The 24,496-nt window shown below is 36.7% G+C and overlaps 1 protein-coding gene across 8 annotated transcripts in view; it reads right to left on the reverse strand.

The window, feature by feature from the left end:
• RNF170 (ring finger protein 170) overlaps positions 1–24,496 on the reverse strand; it is a 30,023-nt gene that overhangs the window by 4,665 nt on the left and 862 nt on the right. For 2 of the 8 annotated variants that reach the window (XM_023736653.1, XM_023736654.1), the window contains exons 2-7: positions 19,705–19,780; positions 18,138–18,281; positions 13,753–13,828; positions 10,768–10,876; positions 6,143–6,216; positions 2,922–3,032 (exon numbers count right to left, since the gene is read on the reverse strand). In XM_023736653.1, the coding sequence (XP_023592421.1) occupies positions 2,922–3,032; positions 6,143–6,216; positions 10,768–10,876; positions 13,753–13,828; positions 18,138–18,274 (507 nt within the window). In that variant the 5' untranslated portion in view covers positions 18,275–18,281; positions 19,705–19,780. Of the gene's footprint in view, positions 1–2,921; positions 3,033–6,142; positions 6,217–10,767; positions 10,877–13,752; positions 13,829–18,137; positions 18,282–19,704; positions 24,229–24,496 lie in introns of those variants that run through there. The other 6 variants (XM_004382092.3, XM_023736655.1, XM_023736657.1 and 3 more) reach the window with 5 other exon arrangements.

Raw genomic sequence — 24,496 nt, forward strand, 5'->3', positions numbered from 1 at the left:
AATACAATAATACTTTACGGTATTATTTAGAGTAAATAATATAAGAAAGTATTATTTACTCCAAGCAGGAGTTCTTGGACAATTATGCCTCTGTTTTATACCTTAAATTACTATTTCTTATTATCTGAAATGAATATCTGTCTGTTTCCTTGAACTCATTGTACCCACTTGTTACTCTCTAAGTTTGCTGATTTCTCTAACTTAATAGTTGATCAAATAACCCTTGACTTGATTTTGGTGTGAATTGTGTGCATTTCGTATGGCTGTATGTTTAAAATACTGTGTATTCCTTCCCCAATCCATTGTTAGCGCAAAGTCCTAAATAAACCTGCCATGCTGATTTCATGATTCTTTCTAGTTGTTTCAAAGATGGGTGAGCTGTTGCTATTGCTTTCCATTTGTTTGTTTTACCTTTTAACTTCATGTGGAATTGAGAAGGAATAGAGAAAAACTGTACTAAATTTTTGTAGACTTCCTAATTTTTTGAGTTTGGCTCTGATTTTTTCTGACCTTCACCCCCTCTTTCTGGATGTTTTATCCCTCTTTTCTGGTGTGTTTTAATTATTCCAGTAAACAGGCCATTACAGCGCTAAGATCTTTCCTAAAGACCTGTTCATCCTAGTCTTCAGTTTTTCTGATTTTTGTTCCTTTACTGTCTCAAACCCTGGAAGGACAGCTTCTAAAGTTCCCATGTACTCAGCCTGACCTTTAAATGTCTCAAACTTGTTTTTACCTGACACCTTATATCTTCTGACAAATCCCCTCGTGGGTGAACAGTCTGCTCCAGCTGTAAGTCAATCTGAAGATCCTTGGGAGCAGTGGATTCACTTCAGTGTCTGCCTTTTACGTAGCACAGTGGCTCTCTACTGGGGGCAATTTCAGTTGTCACAACTGGGATGGGGGTGCTATTGGCATCTAGTGGGTAAAGGCCCAGGATGCTGATAAACATCTATGTAATTTTTTAAAAATGTACAGAAAAACTCAGTTGTCTGTAGTTGATTAAACAATATTTTCTAATGCATATTATTTAAAAATAGTTCTTTGACTACTAGGTTCCTATAAATAGGTCCTATTGCTGATAAATCAATGGCAACTAAAGTGTCAGCAAGCTTAAAATACGGGATATAGTAATACAAAACTCAAGTCATCTCTAATTTGACTTAATCAAGTAAACTAAATCAAGAACTTAGTGTTTGGGATTAGAGCCTGAGGCTTGAGCTGGAGTCTCAGCTTTAAAATCAGACAGACATGAATTTGAATTCAAAGTTAATAAGTTATTATATCCTTGGGTAAAGTAGTTTAACCTACTAGAGATAATTCAACAACTTAATTATTTATGTGCCACAAGGACTACTGAGAACAAAGAAGATATTGTATCAGAAAGACCTTTATAAATTGTCAGACAATATACAAATATTATATACTAAAGATATATCTAAACTTTATCACCTTTATGGCTTTGACTGTCTAACAGTAGTGTAGCAGTGAAACAGATTCCTTCTTAGATAAAACATTTACTCTTCTTAGCTTGAATTTAAGCAAATTATTAATTGTCACAATGATCTTCTGAATACCAGAGCCCTCCCCCTTTGTAAAAGTGATTAGGTTCCTGAATATGTACAGAAACACACATGAATCACTAGGTTTGTACATAAATGAACATAAATTTTCACAGCCTGGACTAGTATGATGGCTACAGTGAGAGAGAAGGGTAGACCATTCAGGATATTTTTATGAGGTTAAAAATGACAGTACTCCCAAAAAAGAGCAAGAAATGGAGTGATAAGACTTATTTACAGATCAGATGAGGGGAAGAGGGAGAGGAGGAAATCAAAGATGGCATCCAGAGTTTTGGCTTGAATAAATGTGGTGGGGGAGAGTTTGCCATTTACTAAGCTGAGAAATGGAAACCCTGGTGGCACAGTGGTTAAGAGCTATGGCTGCTAACCAAAAGGTTGGCCGTTCAAATCCACCAGCCACTCCTTGGAAACCCTATAGGGCAGTTCTACTCTGTCCTTTAGGGTCGCTATGAGTCAGATTCGACTCAACGGCAACGGGTTTTGTTTTTTTAAGCTAAGAAAAGAATACACTGAGGCAGGGAAGGCATCTGGAATTCATATTATGCATGTGAAGTTTGAGATGCCTACAGAACATCCGAGTGGAGATGTAAATTAAGCAGCTGGATCTACAAAGTCTGAAGCTCAGAGGAGAGGTCTGGGCTTTCCATATACATTTGTACTTAATCATTCTGGTTTTGGAAGTACATATGCAGTCATACACACACTTCTAGAATCACTGGTTAGATTTTTGAGAAAACTGGAATAAGTCTGCAAAATGTGGCAAGGTTTAATTTACCAATGCTTTCTTTGGCAGGGAGATCAATTGTAGCATTTTGTGTTCTTTAAAAATAGAGTGATATTGAATAACTAAGATGCCGTGCAAAAAAAAAAAAAAAAAAAAAGACAAGGAAAAAGGCTTTTTTAACCTAGAGTACTTAAAAAGGAAGATTTCAGACTGGGGAGGAGAGGAAAGAAAATGGAGTAAAATGCAACTGTAAAACTCCTTCGTGAATTCTCAATTTTAAGTTTTTCTCATAGACAAACCATGCTTCAGAATCACACAGGAGCCAGTAAGTTTCGACTTCCCTCCAATTTTCCCATTGCTTTTTTGCTGGTTTCTCTTGCATAAAGAGACTTTTATAGCGTTTTGTTTTGCTTTAAGAAAGAAAACTGTCATCCTTGGAAAGCTATAACTCAGTGATTAACAAAAATGAAGGGAAAAAAATCTAAAAACTTTACCCAACACACATAAGCAATGGGATTTTTCATAGCCAAAGAACACGTATTGGTAAATTTCACTTCACAAAAAAGAAGTAGAATGGCTCCCTCTAACTTTTTTACACCTGCTGTTATATTACTTACGGATCTAGGCTGCCCTGAGAATCTTCGGTTATAATCATTAATATCTTGAAGCAATCGCACAACATCCTGAGACTGATCATCATCACCAAATACTGTTAGGAGTAAAGTTACCTGTATATTTGAGAAAAAAATTGTTAAATTTTCTTTCTGCATCATTAGTTTTTTCCATTTTGTGTTATTACTCAATACAATGAGAAAAATGTCTAAATTTATATTTTACTCATTTCCTTAATAAAGGCAGCACAGGGAAAAATGTAAGTTATAATATTATTGCCTTACAATAAAATACATTGCAAAATGTAATTTGAACATCTATAAAATAAAATGGACACTATATCTAAGCACTGGTCCTAATATTTTCCTGTCCACACCACAGATAAATTCAGTAGATTAGATATTTGAAGATATAAGAATGATGAGAAAATATTCAGGAGCAACATGAGATAAAAATATATTGCCATCCCATTGAGACAGAAAAATCTAGATTTTTTTTGGGAGGGTATTAAAATGATGATTCCTTATTTTCACCAATATTTGAAACATCTCTGAATGCTATCAACCATAATACAAAGATTAAGTTATTGCAGGGATGAGCTCTCAAATGCCAATCCCTACTAGAATTAAGAAGTATAACCCTTGATACTATTGTATATTATGTAATACTTTTCACCCTGCTGCCTCCATAGTAGTGGTAGGGAAGATACACAGACACCCTAGGCCCTCACTGGGATAATCTGAAGGCGACAGTACCTCGTAAAGAAAATAAAGTTCAAAATGTAACAACCTCTGTTTAAAAAAAAAAAAAAGATCAGTGATGAGCTGTACAATGAGATGAAGTTGGGAAGGAGGAGTGACAGGTTTAGTTTTAAATCATTCAGCTATTGTTCATCCTTCCTCAGTTCATCTATAAAACACAGTGCATTCCACTGCTCAGATGCTTTCCAAAAAGCTAAACAAAGAAGTAACTAAGAGCAGTAGGTGGTGGGAACAGCAGGTACAAACATCTCTTCCTTCACAAATCTGTAATAAAAATAACATTTGTTCAATAAACATTAATTGATCAGTTACTATGGGTCAGGCACCATGCTAAGTGCTAGGTATACAAAAAACAAAGACATGGACCTGCCCCCTTGGTGACCACAATACCCAAGAGAGAGGTGGAGGCAGACCTGTTAAGCAGCCTGTTACAAGACACCGTGGTAGGTGTTATTATGATGGTATGCGAGTAAGTACCTCTTCTCAGAAAGCTTGAAACTTAGGCTAGGGCTTGAAATGTGGGTAGGACTGTTGTATGTTAGTGTACGTGTTTGGGGAGAAAAGTAGTGAGCCTGTTCCAGCCAGAGGCAGCAGCCTGTGCGTTTTTATTTCCATGACCATTGGCTAACGCAACCCAATGAAACAGGAGGTGGAGCAGGTACCTGCCATCTGCCTTGCCTCCAGGATGAATTGCCCTAGAGGTAGGGAACCAACTGCTATTCTATTAAAACAAGTTTATCTCCACCTTACTAGCCTCTAGTCTCAATTATGGATAGCAGAAAGGATACCACCTGCTAATATACATATGCCCTATGAAAAGCCACGTGTAGAGCCAAGAAGAGGGGGCAGGTGGCAGGACTAAGTCTTTAACGCAAGACCTACTGCCTGGTCTCAATGCACTGGTAGATGGCAAAAGATGATGAGAGGTGGAATTGGCAAATAAGTGTCACTGTTGACTGCCAGGGGTCCCTTATCCAATCAGCCAGAGAGGCAGCACACACACACAAAAATCAACGTTCCTCCTAAATGTGTGATAAAAAGTCCAGTGTAAAGGGGACAGAATTTGGGAATGTAGAAGCAAGAAGAGAAAGATCTAGGCCTCACTCTCTGCACCAAAGAAAGCAGGCAGATGAGGGAAGTGGACAGCCAGAATAAAGCTGAAAGAAAGGTATATGCGTATGTGTATGTATTTGACAATATAAACTATGTGGTTTTAATTGTATAAAGTCCAAATATCATGCAAAACTAAACAATAATATTTAGAGATGCATGCTGAGGTAATAAAATGATAAAGAACATCAAAGAAATGCTTAACATAAAAGTCGGTATAGTGGTTACACAGGTGAGGAGGAAGGGGGTTCAGATTTGGAAGGGACCCTCAGCTGGGGCTTCTAGGGATGATGGCAATTTTGTATTTCTTCACCTGGGTGGTGGTTACTGGATAATTCATTAAGCTGCACTCTTGTTTTGTGTGCTTTTCTGTATATATTTCATGAAAATTTTTTGAAAAATTGTTTCTGTCATTTTTAAAAAGTTTTGATTTCTGAAGGTTTGTATCTTTATAAAATTCCCTTTACTGTTGTTTTGGTGAGGTTTCAAGAGTAAGCAAAAGTAAATATATGCATTCAATCTGACATCTTTACTTAGAAACCCTCTATCCTTTTTAGGACTTAGTTTTGCATACTGGAAGACTTCCTAAGGAAATGCTATCTTTTTACACGTTCATAACTTGTTATGTATATGAAATGTATATATTTTATTTTAAATTAAAAATCAAAATAAGTATAATAGGAAGTTTTGAAAAACTGTGTAAAGCTGATAGAATGTCCTGTTTTGATATATTTACTAATTAAAAAACTAAGAACTTGGGTTTCTCAGATTAATATTTTGTTTTTCCATATGATACATTACAGTTTTCTCACTGTGCTGACCTTTACTCTTCAAATGTAGGGTTAAAAAACTTACTGCCTCCCTTCTGAGGTAGCTTCTCTGTACATTAACTGTAATGTTCCAATCTGTTTTGGACAATGCAATGTGAATATGTCTCCAACAGAACTGGAACATTATAAAAAATTATTTTTCATCATTTGGAACTTTGCTGAAAAAAAGGCAGCTTTAAAAGAAATAAAGGAAAGTAATTTTTTTTCAAAAGTAGTACATGTAGGTAATATTTTCATGACTGATTAATTTTTCTGCTGGTATTGCAACAAAGACTTGTTAGAATGTTGGGGGGATTCATTATCAGTTGTTTTTCACTAAAACAAGGATCTCAAACGGAATTCCTAATTTTTTTAAGTTTATGTCTTAAAAGTAGTTTTTAAAAAAAATAATGGAGCAATTATCATAGAAGCTTTGGATAAGTAAAGTTCTGTTAAAAGTATCAAAATAATTCAAAATTTAGATAAACTATAAGAATTTATAAAGTTAACCAGCATAAATGATGCTTTCTGGATACAAAACATTACCGTTTGTCTGCAGATTGGACAACTGATGGCCCCAAGCCATGAACCATATCGCCAGTATGCAATAATGCAGGTACCTAGTGGGAAAAAACAAGACTGGTGTTTGAAAGTCCATATATCCTGAGTACACTTCAAATGTTTATAATACTTAAACCAAAAAAAAATAAACCCTAACCCATTGCTATCAAGTCGATTCCAACTCACAGCGACCCTATAGGACAGAGTAGAATTGCCCCATAGGGTTTCCAAGGAGTGGCTGGTAGATTCAACTGCTGACCCTTTGGTTGGCAGCCGAGCTCTTAACCACTGTGCCACCAGGGCTCCTTGATGTCATTAGGGAAATGCAAATCAAAACCACAGTGAGATACCATGTCACTCCAACTAGAATGGCTATTATCAGAAAGATGGAAAATAACAAGTGTTGGAGAGGATGTTGAGAAATTGGAACCCTCATCCACTGCTGGTGGAAATGTAAAATGGTGCAGTTGCTACGGAAAGCAGTTTGGCGGTTCCGCAAATAATTAAACATAGAATTACGATATCACCCAGCAATTCCATTCCTAAATATATACTCAAAAGAATTGAAAGCAGGGGCTCAAGGAGATACTTGTACACCAATATCACTGCAGCATTATTCACAATAGCCAAAAGGTGGAAACAAAGCAAATGTCCATCAACAGATGAATGGATAACCAAAATGTGGTACACACATACAATGGAATACTATTCAGCCATAAAGAGAAATGGAATTCTGATATAGGTTACGATATGGATGAACATTGAAAATATTATGCTAAGTGAAATAAGTTAGACTCAAAAGGATAAACACTGTATAGTCCCACTTACATGAAACATCTAGAATAGGCAAATGCAAACAGACAAGTTTATTAGTGATTACCAGGGGCTGATGAGGAGGAGGAATGGGGAGTTACTGCTTAAAGGGTACTGAGTTTCTGTTTGGTATAATGAAAATCTTTGGGAATGGATAGTGGTTATGGTTTCACAGCATGGTGACTGTGCTTAATATCACTGAATTATACAATTAAGAGCGGTTGAAATGGCACATTTTTTGTAATATATATTTTACCACAATGAAAAAAAAAAGCATGCATTAACTGTCTGGATGCTGTGAGGCCAAACAGAAAATACTACATTCCTATGTAAAATAAATGAAATAATTAAACATTATCGTAAATATGATAACCAACAAATCTCAGTATAAAATTTCTGCTCCAAATTTAAAATATATGCTACAAAATGCATTTTTAAAAATATCTTTAAGAGTTTAAAAAAAATTATTGAAGTATCAACTAATAATAATTGAGTAGTATGAGCAAAGAACCAAAGGATACAATGATTACTTGCTCTCTGCCCTAAAAAAGTTTATAATCCAGTTCACTAACTAAACCAACTCTTGTACTGGATGGGTTTTTTTTTTTTTTTCCTTGAAGGTACTCATAAGTAGCAAAAAGCTGAAGGTAGGCAACACAGCCTAAAAGAAGAGTTTATGTGACCTCAAAAAGTGGTATGTGAGCTAAGTGTATAAACACTAAACTTCAGGCCAGTAAAAGATGAAAAAGGCATGTTTTTAAATACTGTCTGATATTTAAGGAGCTAATTCACTTTCTTCTTTGGAGGACCCTGCTTCTCCGACCACCCAGGCCCAACTGTGAATCTGAACTATAGTGCTTCTGATCTCCCTCTTACTCCAGGGATCTTCTCTATACTCCTACTCTTGCCTTGGCAACCTAGCTTAGTCCTCCTGTGTCACTTAATGTACATTCCACCAGACTGAACTGTATCCAGAATTCAGAGTAAGCAATGACCATCAAATTGAGAGACCAAGGTGGCATACTTAAATCAATTAGGGGGTAGTTAAATCTTGAACTGTGTAATATTAACTTCGAGTACAAAAGGAGTACAGAAAGGGAAAACTCTCTGGAATGCATTGAAAGAGTGTAACTTGAGAGCAGAGAGGATTTGAACTGAACTTTGTAGGATGAGTAAGATTTGGGTCGTCAAAACACAGGAGGAAGGATGCTCCAGATTATAGGAACAGCAAGAGCAAACACCAGAAGCAGAAATAAATGGAGTCAGAAGAAACTGGTGAGCAAACAGATGGGTTAGGCAAAAGCTGTCTCAATTATCTTTATCTGGTATTTTTACCTACTCTGACAGAGTGCTGTGTTAATTAGATAATATTTACTAATTAAGTACTTTGAACAATCTAATTTCAAAAGGAACTATATGAAACGTAAACCTCACTATTAATCTGTTATTATCATCTGTAATGATTTATCTACTACCTTTCCACCCAAGAACTCAGTATGTTTTGAAATATATTAACTCATTTAACCTCACATTTCTCTATTCCACAAGTTGGGGTACAGGTGCCCTTGTTCTGCAGATTATTAACGGCTACTTGATTGTACTGAAAAACTGTGATCCATCATATCAAACACTTCAGTTCATACATGTTGCTACGAGGTGCTTTATGTTTTCTTCTTCCTTAGCTTTCCTACTCTACAAAAAGAGATATCCACCTAAATAGGGTGGTTGAATGAGAGATGACTGGATTACTTTAATCTGGGTCACAATCTCTAAATCTGTTTATTATCTATAAAACAGGAATAACAACATAGTTCTCACAAGACTGTTGGTAATAAAATAATGTGTTAGAAATGAAATTGAGATTGATGTCTGTTGCTACTGTTATTCTTAACTCACTGTAATGGAATAGAACTGCAGTTCCATACATGGGAACTAAGCTACAGTGCTCTTGATATACATGGTATTCATATACGTGAACTAGTATTCAAAGAAACACATTTCTGTTTATTGGGAAGTTGAATAACTAGTTTTTTTTAACCTCTGAACCCACAAACATTAAATAGAAGTGGCCAACAAGTAGAACAGGGTATCAGAAACAATCTACCCTATTACCTCAGACCCAGAGGTAAAACCAAGAACACAGTACGGCCATCTTTCAATTGACTGGGTTACCCAGTTAGTAAATTACCTAAGCCTCAATTGGCAAACAGAGTTCATCTTGCCTGCCAAACCTCACTAATTACTAACACTTGCCTGGAGTACTGTGCTGGGAGGATAATTGAGACCATACCCTGACGCAGAAGGAAAGAGTGCCAGATTGATTCAGAACATCTACCTGAAGTTTGGGAGGGAAAAGTAGGGACATCTGGGCCAGGGATCTGCCTTCTCTAATGGCCTTTTGATTCCGCCATCTGACCTTTCATTATTTTGCTTCTCATTAGTATTTCCAACACACAACTGAAGATAGAAACTGAAATAGTATTTATAACTTGTTGGCTACTTAGGCAAAAACCTTAGGGAAGAGGTTGAAATTAATGGACAAGGCAATAAATGAGCACAACATATAGAAAACCGTGCATTGCATGGCATGGATTTCAAATATTCACGTCATCCCTGACAGCATAAACAATGACACTGTCCCTAAGAATTCTACGTGATAAAGCCAGTTAGATAAAACATACAAAGGTGAGGAAACAATTTATAAGATCATTGTATAAACCAAAAAACCAAACCTGTTGTCACTGAGTCGATTCCGACTCACAGTGATCCTATAGGACAGGGTAGAACTGCCCCATATGGTTTCCAAGGCTGTAATCTTTACTGGAGGAGATTGCCACATTTTTTTCCCGTAGAGCGGCTGAAGCTTTTGAACTGATGACCTTTTGATTAGCAGCAGAGCACTTTAACCACTGTGCCACCAGGGCTCTATAAGATCATTGTATACTACATTTAAAATTGGTCTTTATGTTTCCACACAAAGAAACAACTAGGACCCTGTCTTGAATACAGCTGTTCAAAAGAAAGAAATACTACCAATAAAAAAGAGGTCTAGTGACACATTTAAGTAGAAAGCAGTTCTTAGAGTGTTCACTATTGTATAAGCCACCAATCATACAGCAGAACTGAACAGGGGGCTTAAAGACAGACCTAGGTTTAAAACCTAGCTCTGTTACCTAACAGCTGAGCTATACTTTGTAAAGGTTCGTAATATCTGAGCCTCAGTTTCCTCATCTATGTGGTTAGATAAGATGAAGTATTCAGCACATACTAGGCATTTAATTAACTGACTACCATGCCCCCCAAATCTCATATGACCATAGCAAACAATGCTTGTGTAAGAACTCATTATTCTCTATGAAATCCTTCTGAAGGGTTAGGAAAAACCATGGAGGGAGAGGTGTAGAAAGCAACCTTTAATGATACTAAGTAAATGTGAAATCAATATTTCCTTCTTGTCCTGCTGTATGCTCTAGGTTCCTCATTCTCTCTCATCAACTCCCTTGAGGTCACAAAGAGAGAGGTTAATACTTTTGTACTAACTCACAGTAAGAAGAAGTAGTAGAGCTATGGGATAGTCTTGGGCAGGGTTCTTGAGAAAAGAACCTTCCTGCCCTGGGAAGGATGAATCATAAATAAAAACCACAGTACCAAAAAGTGATGAGTAATGAGGGATTCGGTGAACTGAGACTCAGGAGATACAAAATGAGAAAAAGAGAAAATTAGGAATCCAGCCTTTGTACATGTATGGGACTTGATATAAATAGCCATTTTTACGAAGTGTAGCGTTGTTTGCTTACCACAAAAAAGATGTCCACAGTTGGTTTCCACAGGGAAGGAGGCCTGATGTAAACAGATTGGACAGTACATGTCAGTGTAGAACTGCTGTCGAGCAGCAGCTGTTGCATCCTGATGAGAAAATACATATACATATTTACACATGACACACATAGGGCTTTCAAGTCTATCTTTATGTCAAATGATACTTAAGTATATATCCAACAGTGCATAATCCTCACCAAATTTTAGAAATCACACATAGATGTGCAATAGTTTAAGGTCTCATAGATTTGAAAGTCATGAGGCTATATTATTTTACTTCAGCTGGTCTCTACCTTCCTTCCCAAGGTCAGCTTAAAGTAAAAACCTAGATTAACTCAGGAATTTCTCTTTTACTCTATGGGAATGAGTCAATTATTCTGAGTGACAGGTTATCTACAAGGCTGAGCTAATGGATAAGGTGAAGAATAAGAAGTGTGAAACTATTTTCTAAGTATTAGCTCTTTTTGACTTTTCACATTTCTTCCTGACAAATGTTGCAAAACAGACCAGAGATAAGCTTCCAGAGAAGAATATTCGGTCATTTTGAAAGCAGAAAAATTTAAGACTACCCACGACTTGAACTTAATCCTTTCGCATAATTGCTGTTGGTAGGTACCACTGAGTCGATTCTAACTCATAGCGACCCTACGTAGAGAACGAAACCCTGCCCAGTCCTGTGCCATCCTCACAATCCTTGTTATGCTTAAGCCCTCTGTTTCAGCCACTGTGCCAATCCATCTGGTTGAGGATTTTCCTCTTTTTTGCTGACTCTCTACTTTACCAAGCATGATGTCCTTCTCCAGGGATTGATCCCTCCTGATAACATGTCCAAAGTATGTGAGACGTAGTCTCGCCATCCTTGCTTCTAAGGAGCATTCTGGTTGTTCACATAGTTAGATTAATAAATTTCAACATGTTTCTCAGTTACATCACTCTTGTGATTGTAACAGGAATGCTGACTAGAATCATGAGTATAAGACCAATCCGGGTATCAGAGAACCGACCAGAATATAACTGTCATGAGGGCAGGGACTTTTATCTGTAGAATTCACTGTAGTACCTAAGCACCTAGAAAATGACCTAGTGCTAGTACTTAATGTATACATTATTTGTTAAAAAATGTATCAGTCAAAAGCTGTTTTTATAGCACCCAGCACACAGCTTATAAACAAAGCAGTAGTATTAAAAACACCAAATTATTAAAAAAGGAATGAATGAATTCACTAAATATGAAATATTCTTAACTATAAATTGAACCAAAGACTTTATCACCTAATATTAATAAGCCATAACTGAAATATTCTCTAAGCCAAGGTCACACATTGATGTTATGGTCTTTTATAGCCATTTTAATGGTGTAAAAAAGAAAATGTACAGCTCTTAATGCCTCTCTCTCCACCTTTTCCGTCATTCTTCTTCTTTAGAAATTAACTGATAAAAATAAAATAATCAGCGCTGTCCAACAGAACTTTCTGCCATAGTGGAAATCTTTACCTACACTGTCCAATGTGGTAGCCACTAGCTACATGTGGCTGTTGAGTACTTGAAATGTGGCTAAACCAACCAACCAAACCCACTGCCGTCGAGTTGACTCTGACTCATGGCAACCGTATAGGACAGAGTGGAACTGCCCCATAGGGTTTCCAAGGCTGTAAATCTCTACGGAAGCAGACTGCCACATCTTTCTCCTGTGGAGCGGTTGGTGGGCTCAAACCGCAGACCCTTTGGTTAGCAGCCCGAGTGCTTAACCACTGTGCCACCAGGGCTACTTAAATGTGGCTATAAAACTGAATTTTTCTTTTTATTTAATTTTAATTAATTTAAATAGCCACATGTGGCTGGCTAGTGAGTATTTTATTGAACAGCACAAAATGAGATGAAGTCACTAGCTTTATTCTAACTCCAAGAGTTATATATGCCATGCCTAAGAAGGTCTGAGGTAGATGAATGGGACAGTGGCAAAGAAATCTGCAAGAGCCACCTCAATCTGGGACACTTTCATAACTGGGTTTATTCACGTATGAATATGAGCAAGTCTTAGTAACTTAACATGTTAAATGGGGATAATAATAGCTACCTTACTTTTCAAGTGTATTGAAGATTAAATAACTGTCTGTGAAATCACTTTGTAAGCTGTAAAGCACTATACTAGCATGAACTGTTGATAACAATAGTTTTGGAACAGAGTACTTTTCCTAATGCTTAAACTATTCGTGCATCAATGAATTTAAGTTCTACAAGGGTAGGAATTTTTATCTGATTAATTCACAGTGGAATTCTCAATGCCTAGGACAGTGTCTGGCACATGGCAGGTGCTCAATAAATACTTGGTGAATGAATAAATTATAAAACTCATTGGAACTGAAGTTTGCTTGGTGGGTAGGAAATCAAGTTTTTTATTTTGACTTTTTTCATGTCAGCTATCTCAGCATGAAGGTGCACCATATCCAACTTCTTCCAGCCTTCATAACGTATATTACATTCTGGTTCTTAAGAGATTCCATCTGGTAAGAAGCAAAGAAGAGGCAGGGGAGAAAAGTTCTCCTCTTTGCCTAACTAGTTTTGTTAGCTCTGACCATTGAAGAAAAGAAAACAAAACACACAGCCATCCCTTCTTGAAATTTTTTTGCAGGTCTCTGGGAGTATATACGAGAAAGAATAGTTTTCCACTATATTTCATTAAGGCCAATTAGACAGTGATTATTTCCTCACACTAAAATAAACAACAGAAAAACTGCTGTCTTTTAAAGCATGTTAAAAAACAAACATGAAACTATCTGAACAGATTAAGACTTGGCATTTGCCTCACCTGAAATTTACAGGATAACGTAAGGTAATTTAAACCAGGAAAGAAGCCCTGGTTTCAGAAACAATTTCTTAATGTTTCATCATGATTTCATATGCGGGGGAAGTTATAACACCTACTCCCCACATAAAAGCATATATTTCCATAACAACAGTACCTGTTCTGTTTGAAGTTGTTCCCGAAGCTCCCTTACCAGCTCTTGGTTTTCTGGGTGAATGTTTTGATGTGCATTTCTGTTGAATAAAATATAATAAACCTTGAATATAAGATATTGTCAATTTTCTGTACAGGTCTAACTTTCAACTGAGAATTACTGGTAACTTAATAAATATAAATGATGGCATATGACTGCACTCCAATTCCAGGACTGAACATTCCAGGCTATTCCACATTTGTGAAAGGTCTTCAAAGTAATCAGCTATATAATTCTACATATTATGTATCTGACCAGTATTCCACATCAAATTTGGTCTTTCTCCCAACTTTTCACTTATGAGGGGACAGTGATGTCACTAAGGTTGATGTCACACAGTGAGGCAAATCATGGTGTCACCCCCTCATGCTAATTACCACAATATTGTAGCTAAAACACCAGAAACTTTGTAAAAATCAGCAACTATAAAAACACCAGCAGCAATGAAAACAACGGTGCGTACTTGTAGCACGTGCAGATGAAACCATGGGATTCGAAGTGTCACTATAATTGGGTAATGATGACTGCTCTGACCGGAGTACATTAGAAGGTGCAAAAAGTAAATTAGCACAGGTTTAGTCTTGTAGGTATACTGATACATGTAAGCTGGGCTTATAAAAAAAAAATTTATTGTTATAACTACAGGGATATTTTTATAAAAAATAATAAATTTCTGCTGAAACACTGAACAACAATTTTACAGTCATTTTGATGACACCCTCTCTGACAGTGTAGCTTGGTGTAGTCTGCACCCCCCACACCCTTAGTGATGCCAACTGTGAGGGGAGAGGGTCAAAGAAAAGCAGAAACTCAAATGATGTCATATAGAAAAACCAAAACATACTACTAGTACCTTAACATTAACAATTTAAATGGAGAATCCAAGGCAAGAAGTGAGTGGCTGGCATAAGTGGATGAGATAAGACATGTGAGTGTTGAAAATTAGAGTGGAAAATCAGCAGTCCACACAATCCCAGCCTTTCTCTATAGAAGAGCCTTTTCTTTCTGGGTTAGCCAACATCCAACAAAGATAACAACTCTAAATCAAATATCTTAACGGGAGAAGAAAAATTAAAGAAATCCATCCTATAATTACTTAACTTTCAGAAAAAAAAATTCAAATTTTAGAAAAGAAAACTGACAAAATATAACCATTAGTTCAGAGAGGACAGAAAAACAATTTAAAGTCAAATATCTAACCAGAAGGGCACCATAAATGTAATGAAACTACCTGAACTCTGTTTAAACCCCTTAAGTTTTATTTATTTATTTTTAAATAAGTTACATTCTTATGACTAAATAAATGATCCATGAAAGACGGCTGTGTACATGAAAATCTATCAAGAAACAACCCAAGGAACCATCTCATTTAAATACTAGTAAAGACCTAGCCAAATGTTGTTATGTACCAACGAGTCAGTTCCGACTCATACTGACCCAATACGACAACAGAACTGCCCCACAGGGTTTCTAAGGAGTGGCTGATGAATTCGAACTGCTGACCTTTCGGTTAGCAGCCAAGCTCTTAACCACCGCACCACCAGGGCTCCTAGCATTTCTCTACTCTTTGAGCCTGAAAAACCATTCCCTTTTCATTGGAGAAAGATAGTCATGACTTTACAGAATATAGGCATGAATCATGGGAGGTCTTCCTTTTAGCTTTTTCCCATAAACAAGAAGATATAGGAATTCTTAGTAGAATATTAGAAAAGCCAATGTGTAGCCATCCCTTTAGTAAGAACAAACAGCCCAAGCTTCTGAACATTGCCTATAGCACAGGTAATTAAATGTGATTGGCAGCTATGAGCACAGAACCAAAAAATCTAGAAAACAATGGGATAATTAAAACAGAATGAAAGCTAGACTAGAAAATCTGGGACATATGTCACCTTAGCCATGAGAAAATGACAGGACATTTGACACTAAGTAGGTCCAAAGTCAGATGCCAGCAAAGACTGCAGTTCTAATACACAAAGTGCATTTGTTGTTGTTACTGCATTTATGGTCCTTCTTTGTACTTTGAAAAGGGAATCCAAAACCACCAAACCAGTCGAGTTGTATGTGGTCCTGGAAAGGAGCCAGAAACCTCTGATATGAGGAAAGAAATGATACCCAAACCCCGAGACATGGAAAGAAAGTTTGAATCCAAGTTTACAAGTGCGCAGAAGTGTGTGGTTTGTGGGTTATACCTATACCAGAGACTTTTGACTAGCTTCTGTTATACCAATTAACGGCAGCTAGTATTAACAGCTTAAAAAAAAGGAAAAACAAATTTTAAAAGATTGAAAATGAATTAATTATGATGACTAAAAACATCAAAGAAGTACAGAAAAGCGATAAAAGGTTGCTTTGTTTGAATTTTAAATTACTCATATCCTCCCCACAACCCATCACTAATTGATTACGACTGCTAATTGAACTTGAATTTGAAAAGCTGGCAAACCTCCTACCCAATCACATGACAGATTCAAGACACTGTCCAAGTAATGGGGAGCCCCTTATCTATTTTGAAAAGTTACTTCTAGTATCGGGGCAAAACGTCATCATTGACATCCATCTATTGGCCCTAGTTCTGTCCATGAAAATACACAGAATAAATCTAATTCCTCTTCCATAAAACAAGCTCTCATCACACTTAAAAGATAGCTTTTATGTCCAACAGTTCCTTTCCCTAAGCTAAATATCTCCAGTTCCTTCAGCCATTTTTACATGATTCGTTTCCATATCTTTCTCCATTCTGATAACCTTACACGAATGTTTTCCAGTTTAAAATATTTGCCCTGAACTGAATACACCATATAATTCAGATGTGATCTTTATCTGGTTACTCTGATTAATGAAGTCTAACACTATTAAATTTTTAGTATTTACAATACAGTATGCAATTGCCTTAAAGGTGCCTGGTGGTGCAGTGTTTAAGCGCTTGGCTGCTAACCGAAAGGCGGGCAGTTTGAACCTACCAGCTGCTCCACGGGAGAAAGATGTGGCAGATGGCTTCCATAAAGATTACTACCCAATGGGGTAGTTTTATTCTGTCCTATAGGGTAGCTATGAGTCGGAATCAACTCAACAGCAGTGGATATACAACTGCCATATTAAAGGAAAACTGTTAGTTTGGGCCTAGCACATCATTCTGATCTGTGGGGAAAAAAACTTTTTTTTTTAAATACAAGTTATACATATTCATAGTGGAAAAACTAGAAAACAAGGGACAAAAAATATTTTAAAATAAAATTAATCTTATAAAAATATTTTTTAACAAATTGAGCTACCTTACTGTTTCGTGATCTTTCATTTGACAATTCTCACTCAACAATTTATCTTGAATACTTTTACATGACAATAAATTCATATCTGCATCCCATTCGTAAGAGGCAAAGAGCAGACACTTTATTTGTACTTGCCTAGTCTGACTCTTTTTTGAATCTCGGTTCACTTGTATCAAACATTAGCTATCCCTCCCAACTGACACTTTAATAAACATGCCTCTGTGTCTTCTTGTCTAAGTTGCTAATAAAAATGAAAAGAGTAGGCCCAAAGACAGTCTTTCAACAACAAAGAGTGTCCTCCTTTTTCGTTTACAATCAGTCAGTATTCCTTAGGAACCTCCTGTCAATAAGTTATGAATTCACCTTACTGTGCTATCATCTCATCCTCAAGTCCCCATGACATCCACAAGGGTGTTACCAGATATTCCATAAAATCAAGGGAATAGTACCCTAGTCTAAGAGACTAATAATATAGCAGTAAAAGAGTAGATTAATCACCATTTTATTTTCTAAGTGCTTACAACATTTTGTTTAATAATCTTTTCTGTAATTTTTACAGGAAACTCACTGATTTGTTACTTCCGGAATTAACCTTTTTTTCTATTTTATAATTCTGTCTGTTTCTGTTTTCAAAGATGTATATAAAATTTTATTATTTTTTACAAATTCATCATTTTATCATATTTATTTAACAACTAAATTTCTTTCTCTGTGCACTGGTATATAGACATTTGAGGCCTTTAAATATTATTCCTGATTCTATGACAATAATTTTAATTCTAATCTTAATTCCTGCTATACCGTCCAAATCTTTTTTTTTGCCTCAGTTTTCACATTTACAAAATGAAAATAATTTGCACTTATTATATATATCACCTACAAGCTGACAAGTTCAGTGATAAGAATTACATTTTTTTAAAACTGCAGTACTTCCATTGAAAATATGAACATCTTATTCATAATATGGGTGATTTATTACTTGCTTCTCATATTAAATATTAAACATTACAAGAAGCAGTAAAAAAGTCAGTGGCCCTCAAGAATACATATTATTTCAATTCTTCTATCCTTTAGTCTCACCTGAAAAGTGCATATACCAGGGTAGCAATCAAAGCGAAACCGACCACAACTGCCACAAGTACCTGGTCACTTACTCCTTCTATAACTGAATCATCATCCAGTTTCAAACTCTGAACTTCACCTTGATATTTGGCCATTCCAGGTCTAAAAGATGAAGAAACAAGATTAAAGTTATAAATGACACAGTGAAAATGAAAAACACTAATGAAAGCAATATAAATGTAACAGATTTCTAATATAAGTTTTTGTAGCATTCACGTAAGGTAGGTTGTATCAACTCTAGAGGGTATTCCACCCATTAATGAATTCTTCAAAATTTGCCAGACATTATTTTAGGGAGTACAGAATTCTATTTCCTTCAAGGAAAACAATCACTGTAATTTATCCCCCATTTAGGATTTTGTAAACAAATTTTAAGAAATAAGACACTCCTCTTGCCCAAGCGCTCTTTTCTTACTCCTGAATACCAAATAAATTTTCCAACGAGATCACATCTCCCTCCGAGCAATGAATTTGTATTACCATGTGGGGATGTTATTTATACATCTGTCATAGCTTCCCTACTAGATTAAAGCTCTTTGAGGGAAGGAAATCTATTGCCTTCTTCTGTAAATAGTTCTATATTATCCTGTGCCCTGTACAGAGTTGTTGTTAGGTGTTGTCAAGTCGGTTCCGACTCCTAGCCAGCCTATGCATAACAAAACGGAATGGAACACTGCCTGGTCCTGAGCCATCCTTACAATCGTTGTTATGTTTGAGCCCGTTGTTGCAGCCACTCGTGTCAATCCATTTTGTTGAGGGTCTTCCTCTCTTTCACTGACCATCTACTTTACCAAGCATGATGTCCTTGTCCAGGGACTGGTCCCTCCCGATAACATGTCCAAAGTACATGAGATGAAGTCTCGCCATCCTTGCTTCTTAGGAGCATTCTGGCTGTACTTCTTCCAGGGCAGATTTGTTCGTTCTTCTGGCAATCCAGGTATATTCAATACTCTTCGCCAATACCATAATTCAAATACATCAATTCTTCTTCAGTCTTTCTTATTCATTGCCCAGCTTTTGCATGCATATGAGGCAACTGAAAATATCATGGCTTGGGTCAGGTGTACCTTCGTCCTAAAACTGACATTTTTGCTTTTCAACACTTTAAAGAGACCTTTTGCAGCAGATGTGCCCAATGCAATACATGTTTGATTTCTTGACTGCTGCTACCATAGGCATTGATTGTGAAGAGGACTTGAAGCACTTACTGATGAAGATCAAAGACTACAGACTTCAGTATGGATTACACCTCAACATAAATAAAACAAAAATCCTCACAACTGGACCAATAAGCAACATCATGATAAATGGAGAAATGAAGGTTGTCAAGGATTTCATTTTATTGGCTCCACTGTACACAGTAGGACCTAATAAACACTTGATTAAAGTCAAAGAGTGACTTACCTTACTTATAATGTTAGTAATTTGACAAGTAAAAGACATTTAGGCTACAGGACATTTATATCTATACTAAGACTACATGAATTAAAGAAAATTCTGGTGCTTGAAAAACCATTAGCCTCACCTGAAACTAAGCTCAGCTTATGGTTCAGAATTCTTTGAACTGTCTGGAATATGGAATCACTCTGAGGCTGCATTTCCTTATGAAGAGAAAAGGGAGGATGTGAAACTGTCCTTCCCATACTCTAAACTAGAAAAAAATGGATAATACCCAGTTCTACAGGTATGAGGGGAGATAGCCCAACCACATCGAAGTCCAAATATCACAGGTAATTCATATTTTTTTCAGATGACAGAACAGTAAAGTTCAAAGTCTTATAAGATACCTAAAGGGAAATAAAGGAAATAAATGTTCAATTAAATATACACTATGACTATTAATAATTAAAGTTCTACATTTATGTAACTTACTGCACAGAAAAGAATTTCATACAATATTATTATTAATCAGGTGAGTCTCTCTGTTAAAAGGAAAGTTTGAGTATGGAAGTCTAACACCTTTAAAATGAATCTGAACTGATGGCTAGTAAGAAAATTATTCTCATGGAAGAAATCTAAACAAACAGATCAAAGGCAGCTTTTATCAGCTTTATACATATTAATAGCTTGATATACTAGGCACTTTCTAATGCCAGGTTTCAAATGCCAGTTATGAAAGTGCACACCAGGAAACTGTGAGAAAGAGCTCTAATTTCAGTATTTTCATTCAAAAGAACAATCAAATGAACTGCCAACTAAAAGTGAAGAAAGAGCCTCAAATCATCTCAGGGTGGCATATGTAGTCAATTTAGATTTTTATTAAGAGTTTCTCTTTTTAATTTAGAGATGCTGTAGCTGTGTCAAAGGCTCTAAGGGGCAATGAGAATGATAACCAGTGTTATCCCCTCTGTCAACAGTTCTCAGCCTCTAATGACTAAATCTAATTACTTCACAGAGTCGTGAGGATTTAAACCAAATTAACAGAGTGAAAGTGCTTTGCAAATTAAGTGCACCAACAGATAATAATTATTACTAAATTACTCACATTTTTTCCTATGCTATACATATATAGGTAGTTTATTACATATTTTTTAAAAAAATGGGTTACATTTGTTTCTATGCACTTCAGATGTAATCGGTGGTAATGTGACTAAATTCTATTGTACGATGTGTGTGTGTGTGTGTGTGTGTGTGTGTGTGTGTGTATCTGTATGACTTCTAAGCAATTAAAACGTTAAGATTTTGCTTCATGCACACGTCTAAGAGCTGGGAGATCTAAGATACTTTAAGTACCACATGGCTACACATCATTTGTATCATTTTATAGCAGAAGCCCCCAATGTTGTTGACATAAAGTTACTTTTTATTTCCACAAATTTTGATATCACCAAAGGAGGTGCTTGGCTGCCCTACCTGAGAGGAGAGAAGACTGCTGGTAAGTTTCTGAGAGGAACAGACGGGTCAGCTGCATTTTCCTGTCACCTAGAAATCCCAGCTAAACCCAGGGCTCTCACATGGAGATCTACTAATGGAGTCTGACCTACTTGTTGGGGGCTTCAACAGTCCACCTTCAGCCAGTAGCTTTTCTTATAGTCAGAGTAAAAAAGGAACTGTAGGAGCTAGTGGCTCAAAAAATGAGGTAATACAAGGAAAAATATCATCTCAATTTAGAAAGGGGCCAACCTGATTTAGGATTAAAAGGGACAAAACAACAGACAAAAACAAAATTTCCTACTTGAGATGACATAATACCTCAATCTTGAAAATCAACTCCAAATTCAATCTGGACTTCAGTTCTCTAACTTTTGTTTTTCCCAGTCAGGACTTGTCTAGAACAAAACAGTGCTGCTGCTTTTCTTCAACAGCACAGGCTCTGAACTCCAGCCCAAGATGCTTGGGTATGAAGAGCCCGAGATTCTACTTCTAATACTGCCACCACAACTGTGACCCACTTACTCTCTCAGGACTTGTCCTTTTCTGTAAAATGTAAAAGTTGAACTTGATAATTTCTTACGTTCCTTCCAGCACTACCTTTCTCTGATTCAGAGTTTTCAGAATAGAAAAAAGTCCAGAAAGATAAATACCAAGGGTTAAAGTGTTTCCAGGCAGGGAGCAGGACTGGGAGAGCCAGACCTTTACTTTTCCCAGAATACAATTCTATAATCTGAATTCTTTTCAAGTTTTACTTTAACAATAAAAATAAAAGCCAACAGTTACTTCCTCCCTGGAGGAAATTAGGTTTTAATGCTCAAACGTTTAAAATTTCTGTCTCTAGTCCTATTCTTACCTACTACCCCTAGTTACTCAGTTTCCTGATGGTGCAAAGACCTCAGTGAAGGGCAAATGGGAGGTACCCCCATTTACAGCAGGGCTTTGTCAATTGCAGTTGCTAAAGTCCCTCATAAGTCTTGAGCTCCTTTCAATCAGGAGCTATGTCTTATTCCCTTGAGCAACAGACTGGGTCTTACATGTTGTAGGGACCTCTAAATGTTTACTTAAAATTCAGAACAAGGTTGTTAAATTCACAGAACATGGTATCTAATCTATTTCATAAAATCCTGTCAAATACAAAAAAACAAGAGTTACTAGTACTGTCTGTTTTAAACTGATGAAGATTTACAAAAGAAAAAAAAGAAAATCCACAATAGATTTTGGAAACTGTGTAGTATAACTGATAGAATCCTGAATGGAACTGGCTTCCAGCTTTGGTTTTGTTACTGCTTAGCTGGCTAAGTCATATTGAGGAGTAGCTTAATATAGCAAAGAACCATAAGTTTTGGAGCCAGACAACTCTGAACTTAAGTAAAGTCTGGAACTCAGCTTCTTCATACATATTAGGAAAACTCCTCATATTTCCTAATCCTGAAAATGAGGCTGAATCATATCAAACTACAACTTTTTTGGGTAAAAAATGTCTCGCTTTAAGGAATTTATAATGATATAATGAAGGTAAAGCATTTAGCATATTGCTTGGTACATCATGTAAGCTCTCAGTAAATGGAAGCTATAATATTTTGACTACTATTATTAACCACTGTCAAGGAATCAGTAGAACCATGATAAAATTTAGCCATGCCTTTCCTATAGCTACACTACATAGCATCTCAAACTCTTTTCAAAGCTGTGTGTGTTTCCTGGGAAGACAGGTAAACGTGGGCACACTGCCACGTAGAACACTACCATGTTTACTTGAATCTGATAAAACAGCTGTAGAGAACTAGCCTCCTCTAACTGGAATAGGGACACAGCTAAAACAAGTACCACTCATCTCTCCAGGGTCCTTTCCAAAACTTTCAGAAAAATAAAGGAAATTCCAGAGCTTCCAAAGAAGAAACTCAGTGTCTTTTTACCCAAGCTCATTTAGAAACTTGAAGGCCACATGGTTTCCACAATGACTTACATCCAAGAAGCTTCTAATATAATTTCCACCATTGAGGGTAGTTTGATCTACAACATGAAAGCTTGAGAACACAGCAATACAATGCACAAATGTGTTGTGGCTGAGCAGTCAAGCTTGAAAAACAAGGTTTTAGGTCTATTGAAAACCTGAGCGGCTGAAATAAAGGTGCTCACTAACCACAGTACCTCCTAGCAAAGGCTAGCAATTTGTTCATCTCCAAATCTGAAGACAAGCTGCACTTGAGTCAGGCCTAAGTCATGTACTTACTGACTTTATACTCCTATGAAGGGTATCCAAAAACCAAACCAAACCCACTGCCGTCAGGTCGATTGTGACTCATGGTGACCCTACAGGACAGAGTAAAACTGCCCAACAGAGTCTTCAAGGAGCGCCTGGTGGATTCAAACTGCCGCCCTCGTGGTTAGCAGCCGTAGCACCTAAGCACTATGCCACCAGGGTTTCCATGAAGGGTACAGGTCACTTAAAGTGCTAGGGATTCTGCAGAAACAACCTAGTATGGAATGTAGGAACTCAGGTTTGACAAAGATCCAGAGGCAGTAACAGAGTAAACAAAGCCAAATGATACGTATTTGTAATTTCTAAAGGGTTCTCTCCCTTGTTGTAGGGAGGTATTTTTGAAAGACGACTGAGAACACTTCAGGTAAGATATTTTTTTTAAAGTTCATCTCCTGTGAGTTGTTAACTGGTACTTTGTAAGGGCATCATTAAAAACTCAATGCTTTCTTGGCGTTGGATGCTCAATGAGAAGATCTACTCTTCCCAAAAGGCGGATTCCCGGAACTGCAAATCAAAGTAAAAATGTGCCCTGGGAGGTTAACTTTGAGGCACCCCAAGTGAAAGTTTGTTAATGTTTGTTACCTGGTAAAGTTACACATACCCTACGACTCAACAACTTTACACTTAGGACTCCAAGGAACGTACCTTAAAGAAACTCCTACAAATATGCACTAGAGTCCAAATATAAGAATGTTCTAAATAGCATCAAGCTGTAAACAAAATGTCCATCAACGGTAGAAAGAATACACTGTTACATTCACATACCGGAATATCAGACAGCAATAAACATAACGTATAAAACCAAAAAAAACCCAAACCCGTTGCCAGCTGAGTCGATTAAGACTCATAGCGACCCTACAGGACAGAGTAGAACTGCCTCACAGGATTTCCAAGTAACTGCTGGTGGATTCGAATTGCCGACCTCTTGGTTAGCAGCCGAGCTCTTAACCACTGCGCCACCAGGGCTCCAAACATTACCTACATACATACATATATACATATGTACACACACACACGAATTTAATATTCACTTAAAGCCCCAAAATAACACAATATGATTCCATTTATAAAAGTTCATTATATTGTTTAGGCATGCATACATAGGCGGCTACGCTATAAAGAAAAGCGAGAAAAAAAGATTATCACAAAAGTCAGGCTAAGGAGGAAACTGCGCTCAGAA

This window comes from Trichechus manatus, unplaced genomic scaffold (genome assembly GCF_000243295.1).
Source record: "Trichechus manatus latirostris isolate Lorelei unplaced genomic scaffold, TriManLat1.0 scaffold00090, whole genome shotgun sequence".
NCBI classification, from domain to species: Eukaryota; Metazoa; Chordata; class Mammalia; order Sirenia; family Trichechidae; genus Trichechus; species Trichechus manatus.